At 48.8% G+C, this 27,603-nt stretch overlaps 2 protein-coding genes across 4 annotated transcripts; both read left to right on the top strand.

Annotated features, from left to right (window-relative positions):
- Positions 1–738: 738 nt before the first annotated feature.
- On the top strand, positions 739–6,764 carry dcp2 (decapping mRNA 2). 2 transcript variants are annotated; one of them, XR_011309501.1, is made up of 12 exons: positions 739–984; positions 1,786–1,937; positions 2,122–2,249; positions 2,572–2,670; positions 2,750–2,902; positions 2,984–3,096; positions 3,412–3,507; positions 4,753–4,861; positions 5,106–5,204; positions 5,347–5,398; positions 5,579–5,804; positions 5,923–6,764. XR_011309501.1 is itself a non-coding variant. In XM_069682204.1 (11 exons), the coding sequence occupies exons 1-11, from the start codon at positions 917–919 to the stop codon at positions 5,692–5,694; spliced, it is 1,185 nt and encodes a 394-aa protein (XP_069538305.1). In that variant the 5' UTR covers positions 739–916; the 3' UTR covers positions 5,695–6,764. The 2 variants fall into 2 exon arrangements, 1 of the variants encoding a protein (XP_069538305.1); XM_069682204.1 differs by having other exon boundaries at positions 5,579–6,764.
- Positions 6,765–7,207: 443 nt separating this feature from the next.
- Positions 7,208–27,105, top strand: ythdc2 (YTH domain containing 2). Of its 2 annotated transcripts, none has more exons than XM_069682195.1 (31): positions 7,208–7,300; positions 8,629–8,794; positions 8,928–9,018; positions 9,250–9,446; positions 9,595–9,794; positions 9,894–10,060; positions 10,422–10,524; positions 10,629–10,785; positions 11,527–11,634; positions 12,781–12,914; positions 16,311–16,440; positions 16,830–16,956; positions 17,080–17,145; positions 17,580–17,755; positions 17,992–18,088; positions 18,264–18,351; positions 18,546–18,626; positions 18,705–18,787; positions 18,900–19,005; positions 19,351–19,470; positions 19,550–19,822; positions 20,780–20,906; positions 21,168–21,373; positions 21,939–22,128; positions 22,637–22,728; positions 23,155–23,274; positions 23,439–23,578; positions 23,797–23,950; positions 25,718–25,924; positions 26,005–26,187; positions 26,364–27,105. In XM_069682195.1, the coding sequence occupies exons 2-31, from the start codon at positions 8,635–8,637 to the stop codon at positions 26,427–26,429; spliced, it is 4,149 nt and encodes a 1,382-aa protein (XP_069538296.1). In that variant the 5' UTR covers positions 7,208–7,300; positions 8,629–8,634; the 3' UTR covers positions 26,430–27,105. The 2 variants fall into 2 exon arrangements, with proteins under 2 accessions (XP_069538296.1, XP_069538297.1); XM_069682196.1 differs by having other exon boundaries at positions 12,784–12,914.
- The last annotated feature ends 498 nt before the right edge of the window (positions 27,106–27,603 follow it).

Raw genomic sequence — 27,603 nt, forward strand, 5'->3', positions numbered from 1 at the left:
CTTCAGAATCAGCAGTAAAGCAGATTTTGGAAATATCTGTAATACTGATCCTAGTTCAGATATTTATAGAAAGAGCCTACAGCAGAAATATTTCTATATAAAGTGATACATTTCTTAAATGCCTCAAAGTTAAAATAAATAAAGTTATTAATTATATGATTGTTTCCAGTGGACGTCTTTTACTTTGGCTCAGAAGCCTCAAACTAACCTGCTACGTTTCTCTGCGGGTGTCGGATGACTGACAGACAAATGGACCAATAGTGTCCCGTCTAGTGAACTCGCGCCTTCATCCTGAACAATTGATTGGATGACTAACTTCCGTTTATAAACCTATGCTGCTTTTACGTCGCGGAGGAGTTATCATAATTTTGAGAGTCAGACTTGCAAATTCAAATTCGCGTGAACTTTAAAGACGTCTTTACGACAGATAAACTCAGATTCATAGGAACATTTTAACATGTCGACTCTATATAAGATAATATAAATTGTAATTATCCCACGCCAGGAAAATCCCTTTTCACATTGTTTTAAGAAGAGCTTAAAGTGTGAAAATGTGTCATTTCAATCAGAGACCCGATTTAATGGGTATAATGTTATAATGTAACTGCAGAGTATTTTAATCCTGACACAAACACCTTTTTCCTCTTAGGATCATCTCTGTTAGGGTTAGGACGTGCAAGAGCAAGAAGACGTGAAGTATAGCGAGACCTTTTTCTCCCATGTTCCGTGAACGCATCATTAACAACATACAGAGCGTCCACTTCCCGGTGGAGGAACAACAACAGTTTTCAGTTGATTTTAGCTTTTTTCGTGTAGCTAACATTAATGTAAAGCTGTGATCCTCTCCGGGGAACATGGGGCTGTAGTTTTCGTCTCTTATGGCTGTTTCAGCTGTTTGTTCTGAGACACAGTCACGATGTTTTCTGCCAACATGGAGACAAAAAGAGTGGAGATCCCCTCCGGAGTGCTGGACGACCTCTGCAGGTAACCGGACATCTAGCATCGATGTCTGGGTGTTATTACGCTTCAAATTCAACAGTAATAACTGTGATGGAGTTTTATAACTATCGCTGTAAGAAAAGACTAAACCATCTCTGTCTACGACGCATAAAATAGGATGTTATCTCAGGTTTTTTGATGCAGTCTATTTCAGATAAATCAGCATGAAACATTCATCATTGTTTATCATTATAAACGCAGAGAAAGTACATATAAGTGTACAACATACATCAAAGTCACGTTATAAGTACCAGATTTACAGTCATACAAACAAACAGCAGAGAAAATAGAGCAGAGCGAATTTATATCAGAATTAAACACGGACAGTCTGTTTATTCATACTGTTACACACAGTCGATATGTACCCTCAATGTCCACGTTACCAGATACACCTGTTCGGTCTAATCCAACCTGTTCGCCCATGAAGTTAACTTTTAGGAATCATAGATGTGGGTTTTTGTGGACACTAGATCTTGTGAATATGTTTTCGCTCTGTGCTCGTAGTTACAGCAGAGTTTGTGCTGGACTGTTTCTAATATTCTGATCACCATGTTTAAGTCAAAGTTAGAGGCCCTGACCTCTGACCTTTAACTCTGACCTTAGTTATAATCAGAGAGTTTCTGACATGGCTAACAACACCGGCACATTATCAACTTATGACATGACAAACTTAAGGCAGAGCTTGTGTGTTTTATTGTACAGATTTTACATTTGGTGTCTGTGTGTGTGTGTGTGTGTGTGTGTGTGTGCGCGCGTGTGTGTGTGTGTGTGTGTGCGCGCGTGCAGTCGGTTCATCCTTCACATCCCCAGTGAGGAGAGAGATAACGCCATCAGAGTGTGTTTCCAGATCGAGCTGGCTCACTGGTTCTACCTGGACTTCTGTATGCAGAACACTCCAGGAGCTCCTCACTGCGGCATCAGAGACTTCGCCAAGGCTGATATCCTCACCTGGAGATACACATGCTACATTACCTGATTTTAATGATATGCTTATGTTTTACATAAAGTGATCGACACAGTCGCTGCAAACATCCGGAACACAAACTTTAGATGTATTGTAACCTCTGGATCAGCAGCTCGAGGTCTTTCAGGTTAGACGTTATTTCCTTGACAGCTATGAACTCTTCCAGCACTGTCCCTTCCTGCTGCCTCATGGGGAGGACGTGCAGAAGGTTCTGGAGCAGTGGAAGGAGTATAAGATGGGCGTCCCCACGTACGGAGCAATCATTCTGGATGAGTCTCTGGAAAACGTGAGTTTGTGCACACCCTCACATCAAAAGCTTCTGTTAAGTAACTTCAAGTGGTGACAGTGTGTCTTAGATCACGTCTATCTGTGACATTCACACTGCATGGAATGGAAACACTGTTAAAGCTGAGCGAGTGGTTTGTGTTCAGTGTTGATGATAGAAATGATGGTCAGAGCTACAATAATGAGACCCACAATGATCACTATAAGGTTGGTGTTTTTCTATCAAAGCTTTAACCCTCATGTTAAGCAGGCAGGCACCAGGACAGAGTAGAAGGAGTCTCAAAGATGGCCGACCCTGATGGAGCTGTTTCCTCTCTCCTCAGGCACTGCTGGTTCAGGGCTACCTGGCCAAGTCCGGCTGGGGTTTTCCAAAGGGGAAAGTAAACGAGGATGAAGCTCCTCATGATTGTGCAGTGCGAGAGGTGATGTTCACTAAATGCATTTAGAGCCATGTTTAACCAGTGTTTGAAGGTCATATTAAAGAACCTGAGGTGTTTTCAGGTGATGGAGGAGACGGGCTTCGACATTAAGAACCGTATCTGTAAAGACGTTTACATCGAGCAGAAGATCACAGACCAGCTGGTCCGACTCTACATCATCCCAGGAGTGTCCAAAGACACCAAGTTCAACCCCAAGACCAGGAAGGAGATCAGGGTACGTGTTTCTACAGATGAATATATCTCTCTGTTCCTACAGAAACACTCATGATGTCCTGGTTCTCTCGTGTTCTCGTAGAACATCGAGTGGTTTCCCATCGAGAAGCTGCCGTGTCACAGGAACGACATGACCCCAAAGTCCAAACTCGGACTCGCCCCCAACAGGTTCTTCATGGCGATCCCGTTCATCAGGTGAGTGTGTGCGAGGAACACATTCAGTAGTTTTATATCATTATTCAGTCTGTCACCAGAGGAAGAATCATGTTGTACAGCTGCAGGCAGTAACATGTGACCTGGAGTACATGTCAGAGTAACTGTGTGTGTGTGTGTGTGTGTGTGTGTGTGTGTGTGCGTGTGCGCGTGTGTGCGTGCGTGTGTGTGCGTGCGTGTGTGTGCGCGTGTGTGCGTGCGTGTGTGTGTGTGTGTGTGTGTGTGTGCGCGTGTGTGTGCGTGCGTGTGTGTGTGTGTGTGTGCGCATGTGTGCGTGCGTGTGTGTGTGTCCTGCAGACCTCTGAGAGAATGGATCAGCAGGCTGAAGGGAGAGTCAACGGACAGCGACGAGGACTTCACTAACAGCAACACTCCCTGCAAACCCTCAGACAGGTACACACACAGGTCCTCTCTCGCCCTGCAGGTCCTCTCTCGCCCTGCCAGGTCCTCTCTCGCCCTGCCAGGTCCTCTCTCGCCCTGTCTGGTTCTCCCTCGCCCTGCAGGTCCTCTCTCGCCCTGCAGGTCCTCCCTCGCCCTGCAGGTCCTCTCTCGCCCTGTCAGGTTCTCTCTCGCCCTGTCTGGGTCTCCTTCACCCTGCAGGTCCTATCTCGCCCTGCAGGTTCTCTCTCGCCCTGTCTGGTCCTCTCTCGCCCTGCAGGTTCTCTATCGCCCTGTCTGGGTCTCCTTCACCCTGCAGGTCCTCTCTCGCCCTGCAGGTCCTCTCTCGCCCTGTCAGGTCCTCTATCGCCCTGTCTGGTCCTCTCTCGCCCTGTCTGGTTGTCTCTCGCCCTGCAGGTCCTCTCTCGCCCTGTCTGTTTCTCCCTCGCCCTGCAGGGCCTCTCTCGCCCTGTCAGGTCCTATCTCGCCCTGCAGGTTCTCTCTCGCCCTGTCTGGTCCTCTCTCGCCCTGTCTGGTTGTCTCTCGCCCTGCAGGTTCTCTCTCGCCCTGTCTGGTCCTCTCTCGCCCTGTCTGGTCCTCTCTCGCCCTGTCTGGTTCTCCCTCGCCCTGCAGGTCCTCTCTCGCCCTGTCAGGTCCTATCTCACCCTGCAGGTTCTCTCTCGCCCTGTCTGGGTCTCCCTCACCCTGCAGGTCCTCTCTCACCCTGTCTGGTCCTCTCTTGCCCTGTCTGGTCCTCTCTCGCCCTTTCTGGTCCTCTCTCGCCCTGCAGGTCCTCTCTCACCCTGTCTGGTCCTCTCTCGCCCTGTCTGGTCCTCCCTCACCCTGTCTGGTCCTCTCTCGCCCTGCAGGTCCTCTCTCGCCCTGCAGGTCCTCTCTCGCCCTGTCTGGTCCTCTCTCGCCCTGCAGGTCCTCTCTCGCCCTGTCTGGTCCTCTCTCGCCCTGCAGGTCCTCTCTCGCCCTGTCTGGTCCTCTCTCGCCCTGTCTGGTCCTCTCTCACCCTGCAGGTCCTCTCTCGCCCTGTCTGGTCCTCTCTCGCCCTGTCAGGTCCTCTCTCGCCCTGCAGGTCCTCTCTCGTCCTGTCTGGTCCTCTCTCGCCCTGCAGGTCCCCTCCGCCCTGTCTGGTTCTCCCTTGCCCTGCAGGTCCTCTCTCGCCCTGTCTGGTTGTCTCTCGCCCCTTGCTATCATTTCCCTCGTTGGATCTGTTTCATAACACAACAGAATCTCTGTTTTTCCTCTCAGGTCTAAATCCCGTCGCCTCGCAGGTACTGAATCATTTCCTGTTGACGGATGGACGAAACACAAGCAGCAGAAAGCTGTGAGCCAGCTGAGCCAGTACGAGCAGAGCCAGGTGAGAAAGACCGTCATATTTATATTCCCGACCTGATGAGTGATCCACGTTTAACATGCAGATCTATAAGAAACCGGGGGGAGGACCCACGTGCTATAAACTCTATTTTCCTGCTGTTTTGTCAGAACCCTGACTCTGCTTCAGTTAACCATCATTTAACAGCAGCATCTGCAGCTAGGCTACATGTTAGCATCAGCTAACAGCTGGCTTCACTGCACTCTGTTGTTCTCGGTTGTTGTTGTAGAACCAGAATGTGAAAGGAAACGGGAAGAAGAGTCAGGACTCTCCGTATGTGAAGAAGGGGAACAGTGAGAATGGAAACAGCCTGCAGGTCAAAATATTAGTGAGTACAATTCAACATGTTTGTTTCTGATTCACGTTTCAGCTCACTGTGATGCACCAGCGACGTGTCAGAGAGACACCTACAGAGAGGAGCTCATGTTTAAAGTGCGTATCAGAAATGCTCTCTCTTCTTCTCTCTGCAGAAAGACGATAAAAAACTCCAGCCCCGACGACTGCAGGACACTTTTGACAGAGGTGTGTTCGCCATGTCTGGCTTTAAGGAACTTAAGTACATTAGTAATTTTCAGTTTTAATTTAGAGTATTTTTAATCAACACAGATTTGTTTAACAGTAAGCATTATATCTACTGGAATATGACATTACTATAACTAGGTTTTAACCCACTTCCTGTTCCTGTGTGTGTCTGTTCCTCAGACGTGTCTCCCTGCTGCTCCAGTCAGCAGAAAGTCTGTGAGCAGCTTCTGTCCTCAAAAACTTTCCTCAACTTCAAGTTCGACAGAGACGCCATCATGAAGTGTTTCGACTACTGACAGCTGACGTTTCTCCTGGAACAGCTTCACAGTGCAGAGGATGTTACTGAGCACCTGTCCCTCCTACAGGGGGGGGTAATCTCTCACGGACACAGTATGCTGCCATGCAGGTGTTTGACTTTGTTGGTGAATGTTTCAGACTTTATGAAACTCAGAGCTCTGACTTCAGTCTGTCAGAGTCCTGACTTTAATACTTATTCAATATTAAAGGTATGCTTCATCCTGCAGGAGATGACGCACAGAGATCTCAGAGATCAGAGGGAGAGGACGGCTCAGTTTAAACTTCAGTCTTTTAAACAGCTAAATGAATTTTAAGCACATGTGAGATTACAGTTAATATGATTCAGCTGTGATTCTAAACTCTGCCAGTAAAGTTAAAGTTTCCATGTTTAATAGGTTTTAAGATGGGATATAAATTTCCTCCATTCTTCCATTTGAGTGCCACAAAATGGATATTTATAGTTATCGGCTTCTTCACCAAACTGATTATCAAACCATTAAACTGATTCCAAATACATGAGGAACAAGTTTAACTGCAAGTTTCATTCACACATGACGTTCACTGTTCAGTCTTTCTTCTAATCAGAAGCAAATAAAAGAGTCAGGGTCGTGAAGTTGAATTTTAACCTTTTAATGGTCTCATTCACAGTTTCAAAAGGAGAATACAAAATCAATATGATTTAATATTTGATTGTAATGTTTCAGCTGTTTTGACTTCATGTTTCTGTAATCTGCCTTAAAGCAATCGGCCACATCTTTCTCCAGTTGTGCGTTTGGTGTTCATGATTTCAGGACCTTTTTGTTCTGCAGAGTTTAAACGTTTAAACTCCTCTTCAGATTTCTTTTAGAGGTTTTCAGTCATTGAGCAGCACTAAGGTAGATTACTGTGAACATGAATCATTCACAAACATCAAGGCTGCTGTCACAACGAGAGCTGAAAACAGTTTCATAGAATTATAAACAGAGTAAACTTCTTTCTGTCACTGTTGGTTCCTTGGTACTGATTGTACAGATGGTTCTTCTTGTTTTGTCTTTAAATGTGAATATGAATAAAGTTGTTTTTTCACTCTCATCTGTTTCCTTATTATGCTCCGAACAAGAGTTAAAAAGGATAATTGTATCAAACATTTTACTTTCTTTAAAAATAAGGCATTTAAATACATGCCGACAAAGACAAAAACACCTATAGTTTAGGGGTGTCATGAAGGCCTAAAAAACTTGATGTAGTATTTTCCTTATAAATTAAACAATTTCAAAACAAGTTTTCTCAATATCCTTCTTTTAATAAAAAAGATAATTTCTAATAAACGAACCAGTCAGCCTCTAAAAGAAATATTTTATATCTAACCTACAGAATATTAAACACATACCATAAGATATATAACAGTTTTAGTTTATTTTCCTTCTGAAGATTACAATAATTACACTTTTACTTTCAGGCCGGATGTTGACAGCACCGTCGCCGGTAGCAGAGCACGCATGCGCGGAACATTTCAGCGGAGTCCGTCCCTTTAACCTGACCGGGTGCTGCGCGTTTAAAAAAAGCACCGCTGAAGCTCTTCACTGAACAAGGCACAGTACATCACTTTATTAGATTGAAGACGAGGTGAGCTTTAAAGCTAGCTACAGTTTTATCACCGCGACGTGTCTCTGACTCGGTCAGCAGCTAACTTAGCTATTGTTAGCTAACGTTAGCTAAGTTAGCTTTGTGTTTCGTTACCAGTGAAATGAAACAGCAGGAACTTGTGGAAGCTGATTAGAAGCAGAGTTAGCTAACGTCCCATCACAACAATGCCTGTTATGTTAGAACATACACTGATTTATCGTTCTATTGTACAGATAGAAATAGTCTGTCATTAACGGACACGCTCAGTAATTCTTCTCTACAAGTGTAACTCATGTTTGTTTCTGCTGCTCTGTATGTATGGACAGTTATCCTCTGAAAAGACAACACATTAACTCTATTACAAATCCACCAATATAATGTGACTATAAATCCATCAAATTAACTGTAATATTAATCCCTCTCTCCTCTGCAGTGTCAGTCAGTCTGGTAAGAAGCACAGAGACTCTGTTTAGTGGTTTGAAAGGACGGTACTGTGATATAAGTTTAGTCGTGTCACGATGCTACATGTGAAAGATGTGCTGTGCTGTAGGGCAGGGGTCATATGAGTGTATACTATGGTTCAATGTAAACTGTGGTTTATACTGTTTGTACCATGATAGCTTTTTATTAGTGTATCATGTTGTGTTGGACTAATGTGGACACAGTTATTAAAACTCCTCTTCATGTCCTTTATAAGAGGGAATATAGTGTGTTTTTATTCACATGTCCGAAAACATTTACTGTATGGTACATGAATGCTCAATCACAGAAAGCATTATAGATGATTTCATCCAAAACCTCTCAAATACAGGAGCTTTAAATCTGAACACAAACATTCATGTAAGAATAAATAATGAAATAGTATAAAATCTTTAGTCAGAAAAAACAAACTCATAAACAAACATGTAAACTATCTGAAGTATTCAACGTATGTATTCTGTCGGTGACTGAACAGTACTGAGGTTGGACAGATAGTACTTCATAGTGAAGTGTTATTTTGTGCAATAACGTGATGAAATATCAGAACATCTCTATTATATTTCTTTATACATCACACACTGTAACGGCATGTGATGTTCTGATGAGTATTTGGTAGTTGTTGAAGTTGTATTAATCCCTAATATGAGCATAAATATGATACAAAAAGGAGTAAAAAATGAAACGTGTCAAACTGTCAGCTGACGTCAGGACCTTCCACTTGATGCACGTTAAAGTGTGTTTGAGTTTCGTTTTACTTTAGTTCTGGGTTCATTCAGCAGTGTGCAGCAGGTAATAGACACCTGTCTGTGTGTGGGTGAACTCTGTGTTAAACTGTTGTTGTGTTTCAGGGCATCATGTCGAACGCTGGCTCCGCCTCACGGAAACCGTCCAGGAGCCAGAAAACATCAAACAGGGGTTCCAGCTCCAGCGGCCTGAAAGAGATCCACATCGATGAGGAAGTGAAGATCGCAGTGAACCTCTCTCTGGAGAGGTTTCGCTACAGTGATGAGAAAGGTACCAGCTGCTTTACATTAGGAAGTAACCGCATGTGACTTTGTCAGTAAAGGATTAGTTATTGTACTGGTGCCAGTGTGAGCAGGAGCTCTTCATGGTTCTAAAATTCCGTTTCCTCTCCCTGACCGAGCAGAGATGGAGTTTTCCACCTCGTTGACCAGCACCGAGCGAGCTTTCATCCATCGAATGGCTCAGTCCCTCGGGTACATCTCCAAGAGCAAAGGGTGAGTTCCTCCTGCAGGACCTGCTGACTGTCACTCTGAGAAGGAGTTTTAAAGTACGACTAGAACAGAAAATGACTTTCACAAAGTCACTCTGACTCTCACAGAGGGGTGGGAGTAAGAACTCAGAGCCAGGTTTAACGTCTTCAATAGGACCAACAGTAGAAAATGAGCTCTCGATGCTTCGTGAACATAAATCAGTCGATGACAGAAACATGTCTCCTTGTGTTTCAGGAAAGGACCAAAGCGCTTCCTCACCATCAGGAAGAAGGACGGTTCAGACAAACCTCGGCCCACCATGCCCCTCACTCTCTCCCACAGTTCACTGTACTTCATCCGCAGCCTGCTGCAGAGGTTTCCCATCGTCAGCAAGGAGCGTGTGGAGCTGCAGGCCTGGAAACAGAGCAGCGTGTCTCTGACTGCAGAGTCCGGTGAGTGAAAGAGACTGTGGGACTGCTGAGGGGTTCATAATCATGTGTATGTCAGGACCCCAACCACAGTCCCATGTCTGCAGAGGTGAGAAACACCTGAGTGTGAGGTCATCAGGTGTGTTTTACAGGTGATACTGTCTCTCCTCAGACGGCTGTGACCGGAACAGAGCGAACGGGCGTTTGAATAACGGGATCCCCATGGTGCCTCGGAGGAGGAGTCCCTCTGAGCTGGACGCCTTCAGACGCTCTCTGCCCGTCCATGAACGACAGGAGGAGATCCTCACGCTCATCAGAGAGCACAGGGTGCTGCTGGTGCTGGGAGAGACCGGCTCGGGGAAGACCACACAGGTGAGTCTGAGACAGGTGGTCCAACACTCTGGTCCTGACTGAATCTCTAATAACTGACAGACAGACAGACATAAGCTTTATATGGAAGCTCTCTGTCAGATCCCTCAGTTCGTGCTGGATGAGTGCAGCAGGATGAAGGAGCCCTGCAAGATCTTCTGCACCCAGCCCCGACGACTGGCTGCCATCGCTGTGGCCGAGCGAGTTGCTGCAGAGAGAGGAGAGCACGTGGGCCAGACCGTGGGCTACCACATCAGACTGGAGAGCAGGTACGCACCTGTAACACCTGTAACGCTCCTGATGGTGATCATCTACTCTGAGAGAAAACACTTCAGTTTGAAGTAAATCAAGAACATTTATATTTAGGTTAAACACAAAGATCTGCTTCCAAATGTGTACACACTCATACACAATAACACACACACACATGCGGCCGATGAATGATCAGCTGCTTCCTCTCTTACTTTGGATGCACTTTGTGAATCTGGTTTTGGAACGAAAAGTTTGTCCTCAGTTGTGAGATGTGCATTTGAGAATGTAAGCTAAAAGGAAAACTGCAGCTTGTCCTAATGTTTGAGCGCTGTCAGACATCAAACCAGCAGCAGAATTCACTTGACTCTGACCTCTCAGGGTCTCCCCAAAGACGCGTCTGACCTTCTGCACCAGCGGAGTCTTCCTCAGGACGCTGATGTCTGGAGACGCCAGCCTGACCAGCGTCACACACGTCATCGTGGTGAGCAGCAGATACACAGAGAAACATCACTCAGTCATCCTGCTCTATTAGAGACACACGTTTGACCCAGGAGGAACATATTTAAACACTTCCTGTGTGTCCAGGACGAGGTGCACGAGCGCGACGGTCTGACGGACTTCCTGCTCATTAAGATGCGAGACATCCTTCAGAAGATCCCCACTCTGAAACTGATCCTGTCCAGTGCTGCTCTGGATGTCGACCTGTTCCTCAACTACTTTGGAAACTGCCCCATCATCAAGCGTGAGTCACTGTCTGTCTGTCTGTCTGTCTGTAGATGTGAGGCATCTTTAGAAACAAGGGGAAGGATAGAGAAGAAGACATCATGTGATGTTTCAGTAACAACATGTGGTCTACATTCTAACCTCAAGGACACTAAACAGCCTCCGTAACACACAGACATCACTCACACCTGAAACAAGAGGCTCACCTTTACCTGCGAGAGTGTGTACAGGTAGAAACAGCTCAGAGGGAACTTCACATGACATTGTTTATTGCAGGCTTTAAACCCTTCATACTTCCTGTTTGCATCCCCCAGAGCATGATGGGATCTGTTGTTGTAAAATTCAGAGCACCTTTACTTTAAGTACAAATCAGAGCAAGAACAATAGCAGAGGCACAGTGTGATATTTACACTGCGGCTCATTCCATCCTTTGTTCAGTGTCACCATCCCCCAGAGCCAATCAAGATTCTCTCTTATCAATAAATCAATAAATCATGCAAACTGACGGCGTTTCTGACTTTGGCTGAACTAACAGCCCAGGGTTCAAAGGTTGACAGGTCAAAGAAGGAGCCCAGCACGCTCCCAAAATATGTAACACAAAGATCACACAGCTTTAAAAAGAGAGAGAGACCCTGCAGCGCACACACGTCCCTTCAGGAACATCCATTACACACAGAGTGCGTGTGCGTGTGCGTGTAGCGAGATGTATTGAGATGTATATATATTTATTATGAATGAAGAGTATTGTCTTGGTGTTTAGTGAAAGGTCGACAGTTTGAGGTGAAGGAGCTGTTCCTGGAGGACATCCTGAGGCTGACCGGCTTCAACAGCACTGACATGAAGACGTACGAGGAGGACACTCAGAGAAGTAAGTAGCCCCTATGACAGAGTTCAGCAAGTGGGCCACATGACCACACACACACACACACACACACACACACACACACACCTGCATTTACAGTATAATGTTTATAGATTTCAATAATAATAAAATAAACTAGCGATGTAATATTCCTTCTCCACTGAGTTATAACGAAACAATAATTATCTGTGTTTGTTACTTGGTCGGCTTCGGTCCACTTACAGGCGTTCTGATTCTGATGGTTTGCTAAAAGTCGGGTGATGGGACTTTTTCTGCAGCACAGGTGACATTTATATACTGATACATATATACATATATAAACTCATATAAGATACACACACACGCACGCGCGCGCGCGCACACACACACACACACACCTCCTGTCTTCACACACACACAGAGTGTGTCCTGCCTCTCTCTGTCTCTTCCTGTGCGTGTGTCCGCTCTGTCGACTTTCTCCATCAGCTGTACGTTTCATGAAGTCGCCAGTTTTCCACCTGCAGTCTGTTTCACAACAGCAGGTGACTGTGGAGGTCGTTTGTAGATAATTTCCTGGTGTATTGAAACGAGCGTAACCAACGTGTTGGCGTTAACGAATGACATCACATACAACCAGCGTCACTCAGGAAACAAACGGCATTAAAAAGGACAGGTCCCACAACAATCCTCTCCCGTGTGCGCGCATACGCAGCAGAGCGTGTGTCACAGTGAACAGGAGCAGGAGGGACAGCGCGAGCGGAGAATGGCGGCTATAATTCGATCACAGGTGAAAAAAAACCCAAACCCAAATTGATCAAATGCTAAAATGGGTCGTCAATAATCCGTGGCAGCTGTTAATGTACCTGGGTGGACCATCGATGTAAAGCCTGCAGGGGAAACACTGGATGTTCATCACCTTAGTAATGTTGATCATGTTGCAGACACCAGCTGGATGTGTCGGCAGCTTCTCGCGGGCCAGAGAAAAATTAAAAAGGGCCAGATGTGGCCCGCGGGCCGCCAGTTGAATAGCCTTGTCTTCTGAACTGGATGATAAATCACAGCCTCCATCCTCTCTTCATCTCCTCCTGTGTGTGTGTGTGTGTGTGTGTGTGTGTGTGTGTGTGTGTGTGTGTGTGTGTGTGTGTGTGTGTTCATGTGGTGTTCTCCTGTCAGAAGAGCAGAGGCAGAAACACCTGACTGAGTGGTGTAAAGCTGTGGAGAACAGATCAGCTGTGGAGGGACGGACCAGTCCTCACTCTGCTGCTCAGGACCTCCTGCTGGACCGAGGAGACGGCTCCAACCAGACGGTACACGCACACACACGCACACACCTCACTAAGTATTAAAAAAGGTCAAAAATCAAGACAAGAAGACAACAGACACGAGAGAAGAGGACAAGACATGAATACATGAACACGAGAAAAGAAAAATAGAAGAAAACCAAAAAACTTAAGAGGAAAATGATTCAACGAGAGAGAGAGAGACGAGAGAGAGACGAGAGGACAGAGAGAGACGAGAGAGACGAGAGAGAGACGAGAGAGAGACGAGAGAGACGAGAGAGAGACGAGAGAGAGACGAGAGAGAGACGAGAGAGAGACGAGAGGACAGAGAGAGACGAGAGGACAGAGAGAGACGAGAGAGACGAGAGAGAGACGAGAGAGAGACGAGAGAGAGACGAGAGGACAGAGAGAGATGAGAGAGAGATGAGAGAGGACAGAGAGAGAGATGAGAGAGAGACGAGACGACAGAGAGAGACGAGAGGACAGAGAGAGATGAGAGAGGACAGAGAGAGAGAGACGAGAGAGAGACGAGAGAGGACAGAGAGAGATGAGAGAGAGACCAATGAGTCGAGAGGACAGAGAGAGATGAGAGAGAGACCAATGAGTCGAGAGGACAGAGAGAGATGAGAGAGAGACAAGAGAGAGACGAGAGGACAGAGAGAGACGAGAGAGAGACGAGAGGACAGAGAGAGACGAGAGAGAGACGAGAGGACAGAGAGAGATGAGAGAGAGACGAGAGGACAGAGAGAGATGAGAGAGAGACGAGAGGACAGAGAGAGACGAGAGGACAGAGAGAGACGAGAGAGAGACGAGAGGACAGAGAGAGACGAGAGAGAGACGAGAGGACAGAGAGAGATGAGAGAGAGACGAGAGGACAGAGAGAGACGAGAGGACAGAGAGAGACGAGAGGACAGAGAGAGATGAGAGAGAGACAAGAGAGAGACGAGAGGACAGAGAGAGACGAGAGAGAGACGAGAGGACAGAGAGAGACGAGAGAGAGACGAGAGGACAGAGAGAGACGAGAGAGAGACGAGAGGACAGAGAGAGATGAGAGAGAGACGAGAGGACAGAGAGAGACGAGAGGACAGAGAGAGACGAGAGAGGACGAGAGAGAGACGAGAGGACAGAGAGAGACGAGAGAGAGACGAGAGGACAGAGAGAGATGAGAGGACAGAGAGAGATGAGAGAGAGACGAGAGGACAGAGAGAGACGAGAGAGGACGAGAGAGACGAGAGGACAGAGAGAGACGAGAGGACAGAGAGAGACGAGAGAGAGACGAGAGAGAGACGAGAGAGGACAGAGAGAGATGAGAGAGAGACCAATGAGTCGAGAGGACAGAGAGAGATGAGAGAGAGACAAGAGAGAGACGAGAGGACGGAGAGAGATGAGAGAGAGACAAGAGAGAGTCGAGAGAACAGAGAGAGACGAGAGAGAGACGAGAGGACAGAGAGAGACGAGAGGACAGAGAGAGACGAGAGGACAGAGAGAGACTAGAGGACAGAGAGAGACGAGAGAGAGACGAGAGGACAGAGAGAGACGAGAGAGACCAATGAGACGAGAGGACAGAGAGAGATGAGAGAGAGATGAGAGAGAGACAAGAGAGAGATGAGAGAGAGACAAGAGAGGACAGAGAGAGATGAGAGAGAGACAGTAGAGAGACAAGAGGACAGAGAGAGACGAGAGAGAGACAAGAGAGAGACGAGAGGACAGAGAGAGATGAGAGAGAGACCAATGAGACGAGAGGACAGAGAGAGATGAGAGAGAGACGAGAGGACAGAGAGAGATGAGAGAGAGACGAGAGGACAGAGAGAGACGAGAGGACAGAGAGAGACGAGAGAGAGACGAGAGGACAGAGAGAGACGAGAGGACAGAGAGAGACTAGAGGACAGAGAGAGACGAGAGAGAGACGAGAGGACAGAGAGAGACGAGAGAGACCAATGAGACGAGAGGACAGAGAGAGATGAGAGAGAGATGAGAGAGAGATGAGAGAGAGACAAGAGAGAGATGAGAGAGAGACAAGAGAGGACAGAGAGAGATGAGAGAGAGACAGGAGAGAGACAAGAGGACAGAGAGAGACGAGAGAGAGACCAATGAGACGAGAGGACAGAGAGAGATGAGAGAGAGACCAATGAGACGAGAGGACAGAGAGAGATGAGAGAGAGACGAGAGGACAGAGAGAGATGAGAGAGAGACGAGAGGACAGAGAGAGACGAGAGGACAGAGAGAGACGAGAGAGACGAGAGGACAGAGAGAGATGAGAGGACAGAGAGAGACGAGAGAGACGAGAGGACAGAGAGAGATGAGAGGACAGAGAGAGACGAGAGGACAGAGAGAGATGAGAGGACAGAGAGAGATGAGAGAGAGACGAGAGGACAGAGAGAGACGAGAGAGGACGAGAGAGACGAGAGGACAGAGAGAGACGAGAGAGAGACGAGAGAGAGACGAGAGAGGACAGAGAGAGATGAGAGAGAGACCAATGAGTCGAGAGGACAGAGAGAGATGAGAGAGAGACAAGAGAGAGACGAGAGGACGGAGAGAGATGAGAGAGAGACAAGAGAGAGACGAGAGGACAGAGAGAGACGAGAGAGAGACGAGAGGACAGAGAGAGACGAGAGGACAGAGAGAGACTAGAGGACAGAGAGAGACGAGAGAGAGACAAGAGAGAGACGAGAGGACAGAGAGAGACGAGAGAGAGACAAGAGAGAGATGAGAGAGAGACAAGAGAGAGATGAGAGAGAGACGAGAGAGAGACGAGAGGACGGAGAGAGATGAGAGAGAGACAAGAGAGAGACGAGAGAGGACAGAGAGAGACGAGAGAGAGACAAGAAAGAGACAAGAGAGGACAGAGAGAGACGAGAGAGAGACAAGAGAGAGACGAGAGAGGACAGAGAGAGACAAGAGAGGACAGAGAGAGACGAGAGAGAGACAAGAGAGAGACGAGAGGACGGAGAGAGATGAGAGAGAGACGAGAGAGACGAGAGGACGGAGAGAGATGAGAGAGAGACAAGAGAGAGACGAGAGGACAGAGAGAGAGAGACGAGTGGATGCTACAGCTTCATCATCAGTTTACCTCCACATGAAGTTAATGTGCTGTCCTACCAGTAGCTAGCATGCTAATGTGCTGCCCTACCAGTAGCTAGCATGCTAATGTGCTGTCCTACCAGTAGCTAGCATGCTAATGTGCTGTCCTACCAGTAGCTAGCATGCTAATGTGCTGTCCTACCAGTAGCTAGCATGCTAATGTGCTGTCCTAGCGTTTGAATGTGTCCCCTCAGTCGTGTAGAGGAAGTTTATCTTGTTTATATTTTTTGCAGAGCTGATGTGAGGGAGGTGTGTGTGGCTCCTTCAGCCTGCTGTGTGTGTAGTTGTGTTGTGTGTAGCTGTGTGTAACTGTGTTAAAGCTGAGTGTGTGGTGTGTCTCAGGTGGGAGCGGAGCAGGTGGAGCCGTGGCTTCAGAAGGAGATGGACGCCTGCCTCTCCAGAATCTTCCTCCATGAAGACCAGGAAGCTTTCACGCAGCTGTTCAACCTCATCCTCTACGAGAGCGTCAACGGTAACAGTAATCCATTCATCTGATCAGTCCAGGGTTCATTCACAGGTTACACACACACCTTCACGTTGATGCTTCCTCTCATGTTGCTCTGATGAAAGAACATCTTTCAACATGTAGCTTTATTTGTATCAGCTGGTTTTATCCCCTACAGTAACTTCAGCATGTTATTATCACCTGTACACACCTGTGACATAAACATACTGTGATAGATGTCTGCTGTCCACACAGGACTGCTGTTGGCGCAGACCTCTGAGCCACAGCTGGTCTGTCACACACACAGGTCAGGGGGCAGTGTGTCCAACACGTCACACTGTAACAGCTGATGCTGTGCTGGGTTAAACATGGAGCATGACTGGATGTATTAATGATACTGAGCATGTGTTCTTTAGTGGACTACAGGCACAGTAAGACGGGCTCCACCCCTCTGATGGTGGCAGCAGGCCGAGGCTTCCTCTCTCAGATGGAGCAGCTGCTGAACATGGGAGCAGACATCAACACAAAGGCATCTAACGGATGGTAGGACCTCCAACATGCTCCTGTGCAGAGCTGATGTCCTGTTAGAGTCCAGAGAGGTCGCTGTGTGTCTCTGTGTGTTTAAATATTCCTTCAGGCTCACAAGTGTTTAATCGCCTCTTTCAGGACGGCGTTGGACTTTGCGGAACACTTCCAGCAGACAGACGCTGTGGACCTGCTCAAGTCCTCCATGTGAGTGTGACATGATCAGGCAGAGCTGCAACACGAGTACAGCTCTTTGGACGATAACAGGACTTTAAATAAGTTAGAAACTCAGCTGAGTCTTTCATGCTGGAGAACTACCTGAATAAAAACACCCATCTAACAGTGATGCTGAGGATGACATGAGTTTTGTTCTTCTTGCTAATGGCAGGACATGTTGACCCTCACGACTGCTGCTGTTCCACCAGCTCAACACAGTCGTTCTGCTTGTTGTGATGTATTGTCTAAGGCTTTATATTATTAGAACTAAAATGTGGTCAGAGTCACTAAAGCAGAATGATTAATGAAGAATCATGTTAAATAGAAGAGCAACAATCTGACATTATTCATATTTATATCTCACAACATTCCTGAAAGTAGAAACATGAACGCCGTGTTTCTGAACGCTGTGTCTCTGTGTGCAGTCCTTTGGGACAGGCCGGTCTGGACGAGTCGCCTCTGGTGCAGTGTGGAGGAGCAGAGCTGAGCACAGAGGAGCAGGAGTTACTCAAACTGTACCACCACAGCTTCGATGATGAGAGGGTGGACCTGGACCTCATCATGGACCTGCTGCTCAACATCTGCTCCACCTCCACCGACGGTGAGACAGATTCAGAGTCTCTGCGTCAGCGGGTTCACGTGTTCTGGATCTGTCCTCCTCTGTGACAGGAAGCTGAACATCTAGGAGCTGTGGACAAGACAAACATTTGTATCTGATCAACATCTGATCACCATTATCTGACATTTTAAAGACTAAACAAGTAATCAATGAATCAACACTGAAAACAAGCCACAGTCACAGACCCTTTATAATGTTACCTGTTTCCTGTTGTTCAGGTGCTGTCCTGATTTTTCTTCCTGGATACGATGAGATCGTGTCTCTCAGAGATCGAATCCTCTACGATGATAAGAGATTCTCCCTCCACTCCGACAGGTGAGATGGACTCTGTTCGTACAGTGAGAGCACTGGCCTCTGCAGACACACGTGTTTACCAGGACGTCTTCATTCAACAGTCATGGAGTCATTAAGACATCAGATATATCAGTGTATGGTGTCGTTCCTGTAGCAGTGCGGTTCAGTGTGCCTCTGACAGGTGTGTGCCTCTCAGGTACCAGGTGTTCACTCTGCACTCTGACATGCAGACTTCAGATCAGAAGAAAGCCATGAAGACGTCTCCGCCTGGTGTCAGGAAGATCGTGAGTTTTTAATGACACACGTTCACCGCAGGACGAGAAGGTTTACACCATCCAGAACCAAATGTTCTCATTACACACACGCACGCCGAACACACACGCACACGCACACACACACACACACACACTGTCTTATAGCACAGAGTATCACACTGTACTATATCCTCACTTAAGTTTTCTCTGTTGCATCCTCTCAGATTCTTTCCACCAACATCGCAGAGACAAGCATCACCATCAACGATGTGTTGTTTGTGATCGACTCAGGAAAGGTCAAAGAGGTACGGTCACATGACAGCACAGGTGAAGCATGAAGTCATGTGGTCATAATGAAGTGATTAATATGCTTCCTGTTATAGAAATCCTTCGACACCCTCAGTCACGTGTCTATGTTGAAGACGGTGTGGATCTCTAAAGCCAGCGCTCTGCAGAGGAAGGGGAGGTAACCACGACATGTACCCTCTAATCACGTTACCTGTCAGCTGCTGTGTGACCCTCTGATATACACCTGTGTGAGTCACATTAACACTGCGACTGTGTGTGTGTGTCCACAGAGCTGGACGCTGCAGACCCGGGATCTGCTTCCACCTCTTCAGTCGACTCCGGTTCAACAACATGCTGGAGTTTCAGGTCCCACAGCTGCTCAGGATGCCTCTGCAGGTTAGTGTTGCTAGTGCTGCTGTATGAGAAGTCTGTGTGGTAACTCCACACCTGACGTCAGGTAGGTACATGGAAAATGTGATTGATTGGCCTCTTTAGTCAGCAGACTGTATGAGAATAAAACCTGGAGGCCATTGGGAGCTACCTGCATGTGACATCAGGAGACATCAGAGAGTTACCGTGGTTACAGCAGTGAACGGATAAGTGCAGACTGAAGTAAACGTGGATGAGCACAGTGATCTTTAAACCTGTCGCACACTGATGATGATGTAATGATGATGTAATGATGATGTAATGATGATGTAATGACGGTCATGTATAATAATATATGCTGTGTGTTGTTAGGATCTGTGTCTGCAGACCAAACTGCTGGCTCCCTCCTCCTGTCCGGTCGCTGAGTTCTTGTCTAAAGCTCCTCAGCCTCCTCCCGCTCACGCCATCAGGAACGCTGTGCACATGCTCAAAGTAAACACACACACACCACCTGTGATACACACGCAGAATACACACACACTGAGTTCATACTGACCTCCTCCCTCCTCAGACAATCGATGCCATGGACCCGCACGAGGACCTGACTGACCTGGGCTACCACCTGGCTGATCTACCTGTGGAGCCTCACCTGGGGAAGATGGTTTTGTGTGCTGTGGTTCTGAAGTGTCTGGATCCAGTCCTGACCATCGCCTGCACACTGGCCTACAGAGACCCGTTCGTCCTGCCCGCACAGAGCGCCCAGAAACGAGCTGCACTGCAGTGCCGCAAACGCTTCACCGCCACCACCTTCAGCGACCACATGGCTCTGCTCAGAGCCTTCCAGGTACATACCTCACCTCCAGGTACACACCTCCCCTCCAGGTACACACCTCCAGGTACATACCTCACCTCCAGGTACACACCTCCCCTCCAGGTACACACCTCCAAGTACACACCTCACCTCCAGGTACATACCTCACCTCCAGGTACACACCTCACCTCCAGGTACACACCTCCAAGTACACACCTCACCTCCAGGTACACACCTCACCTCCAGGTACACACCTCCAAGTACACACCTCACCTCCAGGTACATACCTCACCTCCAGGTACACACCTCCCCTCCAGGCACACACCTCCAAGTACACACCTCACCTCCAGGTACACACCTCCAGGTACACACCTCACCTCCAGGTACACACCTCCAATACACACCTCACCTCTAGGTACACACCTCACCTCCAGCACCTTCAGCGACCACATGGCTCTGCTCAGAGCCTTCCAGGTACACACCTCACCTCCAGGTACACACCTCACCTCCAGGCACACACCTCACCTCCAGGCACACACCTCCAGGCACACACCTCCAGGTACACACCTCACCTCCAGGCACACACCTCACCTCCACGTACACACCTCACCTCCAGCACCTTCAGGTACCACATGGCCCTGCTCAGAGCCTTCCAGGTGTTGCTTGTCCTCGATCTTCTTGAGTCTGGCTCCACAGTGAGCACCTGTCCCATCAGAGGTGAAGGTGTGTGAGCAGCAGTCTGTCTCTCTGAGCTCCGGTCAGCTGTTCTCCACATGATGTTAGCTAGCTCATTAGCAGCTAACGAATTAGCCACAGACTGTTTAGCTTTGCTAACTTAGTGTTTGCTGACCCCTCCCTCCAATGCAGCTCCTCCCTCTTGTCCAAATATGGTCACTGCTGGCTCCAGAAAAACTGTGAATTCAGTAACATCATGATACAGAAAGTAGTGACCAGCATGACTGCATGTTTTTGTCCTGTGTGTGTTTCCAGTTGTGGCAGAAGGCCCGCAGTGACGGCTGGGAGAGGACTTTCTGTGAGAAGAACTTCCTGTCTCAGGCCACCATGGACATGATCCTTGGCATGAGGACGCAGCTGCTGGGACAGCTACGGGCTATCGGTCAGCTCATCACCCTCATATTTACGTCTCAGTCCACACTACATTACCACACTGTGTGCTGGCACGGCCGCTTGGTTAGAGGAGTCCAACAGTCCTTCAAAATAAAAGCCTTGTAAAATAAAGGTTCAGATGTGGAGGTCTGCACTGTCAGGACACTTCGCATGTTAATGGTGTTTGTTGAATGAATGAGGACTGACTGTGAATGAATAACAGAAAAAGTGAATGAATGAAGACTCATATGAAAACCTGTCTGTCCTGCAGGTTTCGTGCGAGCTCGGGGGGGCAGTGATATCCGGGAAGTGAACCTGAACTCTGAGAACTGGGCCGTGGTGAAGGCCGCCCTGGTGGCCGGCATGTACCCAAACCTGGTGCACGTGAACCAGGAGACCTCCCTGCTGTCCAGCAACAGAGAGAAGAAGCTCCACTTCCACCCGACATCCATCCTGAGCCCGGCCCAGAACAAGGAGGTGAGACCACCTGAGCTCACCTTCTGTCCACTGAGCATGCTCAGAGGAGCAGTGCTGCATCTATGTATTCACCCAGGACTAACGTTAAGACAGATATGATGAACCTCTGTGTTTCTGCACAGAGATAAAGGATGTACAGGGTTCTTGGTGTCAACAGAACTCTGACAGACGTGTGAACAATCACTTTCTCAAATGTTGCTCTGATCCAAAGAGCTGCTGGAATAACAGTGCGCTCTCTGATACGGGCTGTTTAAACACAGAGGTTGCATTGAGAATCAGGTCGAGCTGCAGTCATTCAATAAGTTTGTTTGCATTAAAGAGCAACAGCAGACATTTTAAACAGAGTTGTATTTAGTGCTTAAAATAATGTGGAGTATATTATAGAAATAAAGGCCCTGTTCTGTTTAATGTGAACCTGGAGCATGAAGCAGAGCGGGCTGCTGTTATATAATGTCAGAGACACTTTAAATCTGTTATTGATCATTATTTGAAACAGCTTCGTACTGATGATGTCACACTTTACTTTAGTATAACCGGGGTGTTGTGTTGGGTCTGTTCTGTGCAGAGCGACTCAGGCCGCTCCTCCAGGACCCTGCCCACAGACTGGCTGATCTACGACGAGATGAGTCGAAGTCACAGGATGGCGAGCGTCCGCTGCTGCTCTGTGGTCACTCCCATCACGGTGGCCATATTTGGAGGCTGTTCCAGACTACCTGACTCCCCCCTGCAGGAACCTGCTGCAGACAAAGACACAGGTGACCGACAGACTCATGCATGTCATTGATGATGTGAGTTTGACTAAAGGCCAACAGACGGGACATGTTGAACTTCTGCTGGGAGAAAAGAAACAGCCCTGATGGCTCATTACATCCTTAGTTCACTCAGAACCACCTGAAGGGGGAGTTCACAGGTGTTCTCCATGCAGCACGCACCCATGCCCCATGTCTGTGTCTGTGTCTTTAAAAGGTCACATGTATTTACACGATGATAGAAACTTCAGTGCACACTTTGTGGTGCGCTGCCCCGAACTAAACACACATGCTGGATGTGATGCGACAATGAACCAGCACGTGTGTGTGTTTGTAGGCTCAGTGTGTGTGTGTGTCTGTGTGTCTGTGTGTCTGTGTGTGTGTGTGTGTGTGTGTGTGTAGACTCTGTGTGTCTCAGTGTGTCCCTGTGTGTGTGTGTGTGTGTGTGTGTGTGTGTGTGTGTGTGTCCCTGTGTGTAGACTCAGTGTGTCTCTGTGTGTGTGCTCTCCTGCAGACAGTCCTCTGGAGGACGTCAGTGACAGTGAGGCAGAGGAGCTGACTGAGATGAAGGTTGATGACTGGCTGGTGTTCCAGTCAGACAGTGAGGTGAGGGAACGTCTCGTGACGTTTGTTCCTGTGTGTCCTTCTCACACACACTCTCCTGTGCTGCCGTGTGTCCTTCTCACGCACACTCTCCTGTGCTGCCGTGTGTCCTTCTCACACACACTCTCCTGTGCTGCCGTGTGTCCTTCTCACACACACTCTCCTGTGCTGCCGTGTGTCCTTCTCACACACACTCTCCTGTGCTGCCGTGTGTCCTTCTCTCACACACTCTCCTGTGCTGCCGTGTGTCCTTCTCACACACACTCTCCTGTGCTGCCGTGTGTCCTTCTCTCACACACTCTCCTGTGCTGCCGTGTGTCCTTCTCACACACACTCTCCTGTGCTGCCGTGTGTCCTTCTCTCACACACTCTCCTGTGCTGCCGTGTGTCCTTCTCACACACACTCTCCTGTGCTGCTGTGTCATCCAGGCTGCAGGTCTGGTGTTTGAGCTGAGGCAGAAGTGGCAGAATCTGTTCATCAGGAGGATCAGGTGTCCGTCAAAGCCCTGGAGCCAACAGGACGAGGCCATCATCAGGACGCTGGTGTCTGTACGTCGTCCTCTCTGTTTGATGTGGTTAGACAGGAAGAAGACAGACAACAACACATAAACCATACTGAGGCAGCATACAGTAGAGTGTGGTCTGTAGAGGCTGTCAGTGACCTGTACTGACACTGTGTGTTAACGTCTGCATCTCTGACCTTTGACCCTCAGGTGCTGGCAGCAGAGGAGCAGGAGGCGGGGCTTCAGCAGCCCACAGGGATTGGTCAGAGACCCCGGCTCATGTCATCAGAGGAGGGACTCCAGTCTGCTGCGAAGAACTCCAACCTGCACCCCCACTCCACACCTGACAGGTGTGAAGAGGACATGTATTTATACTGCAGTGTGATGTGGTTTCCTGTCTGACTGTCCAGAGACGACGCATGATCATGTCCCCCCCCGACTCCTCTGTCCCTCTCCTCAGCAGGTTCACTGACTCACAGACTGATGAACACCTGTAAACGTCCAGGTTCAGTCTGTGTGGACAGGTGACACAGAGTGTTTGGTAAAGGTGACTCTGTCCTCTCCTCAGGTCGTGCAGGACTCCAGCAGCTTCAGGACGTCACATGAAGTCTCACAGCAGAGAGGAGAACCCGCTCTGTGATGACCCCCCCTCCTCCGGCAGCTCCTCCTCTGTGTTCCTGGACAGTCCCTCTGAGAGCCCCGGTCCCCCCTCCTCAGGAAAGGTGCTAATAATGACCTTTAAAATGACCTTTATGTGTTTAATCTGTGTGTGATGATAACCTCCTGTCAGTGCCTCAGGTCTGTAACAGTTTAAAAACACTCGATGCAGCAGCACAAAGATCCTCTTTGATTCCACACAGTCGTCTCCCTTATTAAAACCTGGCGCCTGCATTACCCACAATGCAAAGGGACCTCTGACAGTTTGGTCAGAGGTCGAGGTGTGTCACGCTTGTAGTGTTAATATGTCCTGCAGCAGAGATAAGCAGAGGGATGCAGAGCAGACTGCACACTGCTGCCTGATCACATGAGGTTAAAAAGTTCTAAAAAGCAGATGACAGATACATCAGCTGGTTCTGTGGAGTCTCTGCTTCATGAGCTGCAGACAGTGTTGAGGGGGAACTGTGGAGTCAGAGCGCCCCCTGCTGGAGAAACTACATGATGACACACTTTATAAACCAGCCCAAACCAGTTTTCAGTTTGAACTGACACTGATCAAACTGTCGGTCACATTAACACAGATAGAAGTAAAAATTATTCTAAGTATTTATGGTGTACATGTGGCCAAGTACATTTAAGAATACACACCTGGTTTTCAGTATGTTTAACACTGACCTCAGATCAGCTGCAGCAGTGTGAGTCTGTCTCTTCTGAAGAGCCTGCAGCAGCCGAAGAGCCCTGTGCCCGCCCTGTGTCCGCCCTGTGTCTGCCCTGTGTCCGCCCTGTGTCCGCCCTCTGTCCGCCCTCTGTCCGCCCTGTGTCTGCCCTGTGTCCGCCCTCTGTCCGCCCTGTGTCTGCCCTGTGTCCGCCCTCTGTCCGCCCTGTGTCAGCCCTGTGCCCGCCCTGTGCCCGCCCTGTGCCCGCCCTGTGTCCGCCCTGTGTCCGCCCTGTGTCCGCCCTCTGTCCGCCCTGTGTCCGCCCTGTGTCCGCCCTCTGTCCGCCCTCTGTCCGCCCTGTGTCTGCCCGCCCTGTGTCCGCCCTCTGTCCGCCCTCTGTCCGCCCTGTGTCTGCCCGCCCTGTGTCCGCCCTGTGTCCGCCCTGTGTCTGCCCGCCCTGTGTCCGCCCTCTGTCCGCCCTGTGTCAGCCCTGTGTCTGCCCTGTGTCCACCCTCTGTCCGCCCTGTGTCCGCCCTGTGTCCGCCCTGTGTCCGCCCGCCCTCTGCCCGCCCTCTGTCCGCGCTCTGCCCGCCCTCTGTCCGCCCTCTGTCCGCCCCGTGTCCGCCCTCTGTCCGCCCCGTGTCAGCCCTCTGTCCGCCCCGTGTCCGCCCTCTGTCCGCCCCGTGTCCGCCCTCTGTCCGCCCCGTGTCCGCCCTCTGCCCGCCCTCTGCCCGCCCTCTGCCCGCCCTCTGTCCGCCCTGTGTCCGCCCTGTGTCCGCCCTGTGTCCGCCCTGTGTCCGCCCTCTGTCCGCCCTGTGTCCGCCCTCTGTCCGCCCTGTGTCCGCCCTCTGCCCGCCCTCTGTCCGCCCTCTGTCCGCCCTCTGTCCGCCCTGTGTCCGCCCTGTGTCCGCCCTCTGTCCGCCCTGTGTCCGACCTGTGTCAGCCCTCTGTCTGCCCTCTGTCCGCCCTCTGTCCGCCCTGTGTCAGCCCTCTGTCCGCCCTGTGTCCGCCCTGTGTCCGCCCTGTGTCCGCCCTCTGTCTGCCCTGTGTCTGCCCTGTGTCTGCCCTGTGTCTGCCCTGTGCCCGCCCTGTGTCAGCCCTGCCAGTTTCTGACTGACAGCTTTAATTTGACCAGTTTCTGTCTTAACAGTAATTTCATCCTTTTGTTTCCCGCAGGTGTCACATTCGGTGTCTCCTCAGCAGGTGTTCTCTTCGATGAGATACTTCATCATGAAGAGCAGCAACATGAGGAACATTGAGATCTCCCAGCAGAGAGGCATCTGGTCCACCACATCCTCCAACGAGAGCAGACTGAGCCAGGCCTTCATGGAGAACAGCATCATCATCCTCATCTTCTCTGTGCAGGGATCTGGACACTTCCAGGTAAACCACACTCTGCTGTCTGTAATGTACACACACCTGTATTTAAAGACCAGACTGAAGCTCCGAACGCTTCCTCTCAGGGCTGCGCTCGCATGACGTCGGCCGTCAGCAGGGTCAGCTGTCAGGACTGGAGCTTCATGGGTCTGGGGGGAGTGTTCAGTGTGGACTGGATCCACAGAGAGAGCCTCCCCTTCCACTGCAGCCAGCACATCCTCAACCCCTGGAACGACCACAAGAAGGTCCAGATCAGCAGGGACGGACAGGTGAGTCAGAGCAGCAGTGATGGGATTGACTCTGCTGTTTCAGAGCGATGGGAGCAGTCATGTGACTCATATGATATAGAAGGTCTGTCTGTCTGTCTGTCTGTGAGAGCAGGTGATGGATAGTTTCAGGTGCACTGACAGCGCGTTAACTCTCGTCCCTGTGTTGTGTCTTGCAGGAGTTGGAGCCTCAGGCAGGCAGCCAGCTGCTGCTGCTGTGGGACGGAAACTCTGGAGTTCAGTAGGAGGCAGGAAGGAGAAAAATGTATTTCACGTGTATTTTAATTTTATAGTTTGACTCATGTCCATTCTGTTAACATGGAGGAGGCGGGCTTTATAACCTATACTGCAGCCAGTCAGCAGGGGGCGATAGAGAGGGTTTGGCTTCACCGTTAGGGAGCTGTCAGGTCGTCCATCTATATATACAGTCTATGCTACAGACACAGTCACAGACAGACACAGACACACACACACACACACAAACACACACACACACACACACACAAACACACACACACACAGAGGTGTATTTCATGTTATTTAAACAGAAGTTATTCATGATGTTTGACCTGTTTCAGTTTGTATTCCTTGTGTTCTCAGTGGTACTCTTGGTACTTGGTACTTGGTACTTTTATCTCTGATTATTGTAATGACGTGCAGTAAGCTTCTATGCTAATGTTTGACCATAGACTGTATGTAACGTGGGCATGGCCATGTAATGTCACTCTTTGTTATGAAGTCTCGTGTGTAACGTTTTGGCTGTTGCCATCTTGTTTTGTCTGAACCAGAAATGACCATATTTGGATGAGGGGGTGGAGCTGAGGAACGAGGGGTCAGCAAACGCTAAGCTTAAACAAACAGTAGTAGCAACCTGTCAATCACAGGTAGGCCCGCCCTAAACCCTCCCCTCTTTCTGGTGTGTTGAAGAAGACTTGAAACTAGAGACTGAGAACATAAACTCATTAGGAACATGTTTACTGAGGGAATACATCAGGAGAGGAGGAGGAGCATGTTCTCATAGACTTCTATAGGATCACACTTCTTTTACCCCCCCCTTGACATGAGAGAGAATGCAGGTTAAAGTCCACACTTATATACAGTCTATGATTGGACAGACATGTCTTGTTTACTCTGCACATTCAGAGTTGAAATGTTCTTAAGGTCTCTGATGATGTCATCTTGTGTCAGGCTGCATTCATTTCTGCTGTTAATTTTTTACAAATGTAAAACTTAATTTATGTTGTGAGCTTTTTAAATTGTTGCTGCAGAATGAGACATGAAGTTTAAAGTGTTCATGAGATGATAAAAATACTGATTCACTGCTCGTCTGTGTGATGTCCTCACTGCTGTCTCACAGGTAAAACACATACATCAAATACATCAGTTGTTACAGGTGGTAACAGGTTATTACAGGTGATA

The sequence above is a fragment of the Semicossyphus pulcher genome, unplaced genomic scaffold (genome assembly GCF_022749685.1).
Source record: "Semicossyphus pulcher isolate SPU_LCO1_2020_fin unplaced genomic scaffold, fSemPul1.0.p SCAF_52, whole genome shotgun sequence".
Lineage (NCBI taxonomy): Eukaryota > Metazoa > Chordata > Actinopteri > Labriformes > Labridae > Semicossyphus > Semicossyphus pulcher.

Coding starts and splice junctions, on each gene's coding strand:
- dcp2 (XM_069682204.1), top strand. CDS start 917: ATGTTTTCTGCCAACATGGAGACAAAAAGAGTGGAGATCCCCTCCGGA. Junction 4,862..5,105: donor GCCAGTACGAGCAGAGCCAG/GTGAGAAAGACC, acceptor TTGTTGTTGTAG/AACCAGAATGTGAAAGGAAA. Junction 5,399..5,578: donor GCAGGACACTTTTGACAGAG/GTGTGTTCGCCA, acceptor TCTGTTCCTCAG/ACGTGTCTCCCTGCTGCTCC.
- ythdc2 (XM_069682195.1), top strand. CDS start 8,635: ATGTCGAACGCTGGCTCCGCCTCACGGAAACCGTCCAGGAGCCAGAAA. Junction 10,525..10,628: donor GCGTCACACACGTCATCGTG/GTGAGCAGCAGA, acceptor CTGTGTGTCCAG/GACGAGGTGCACGAGCGCGA. Junction 17,756..17,991: donor CTGCTCCACCTCCACCGACG/GTGAGACAGATT, acceptor CCTGTTGTTCAG/GTGCTGTCCTGATTTTTCTT.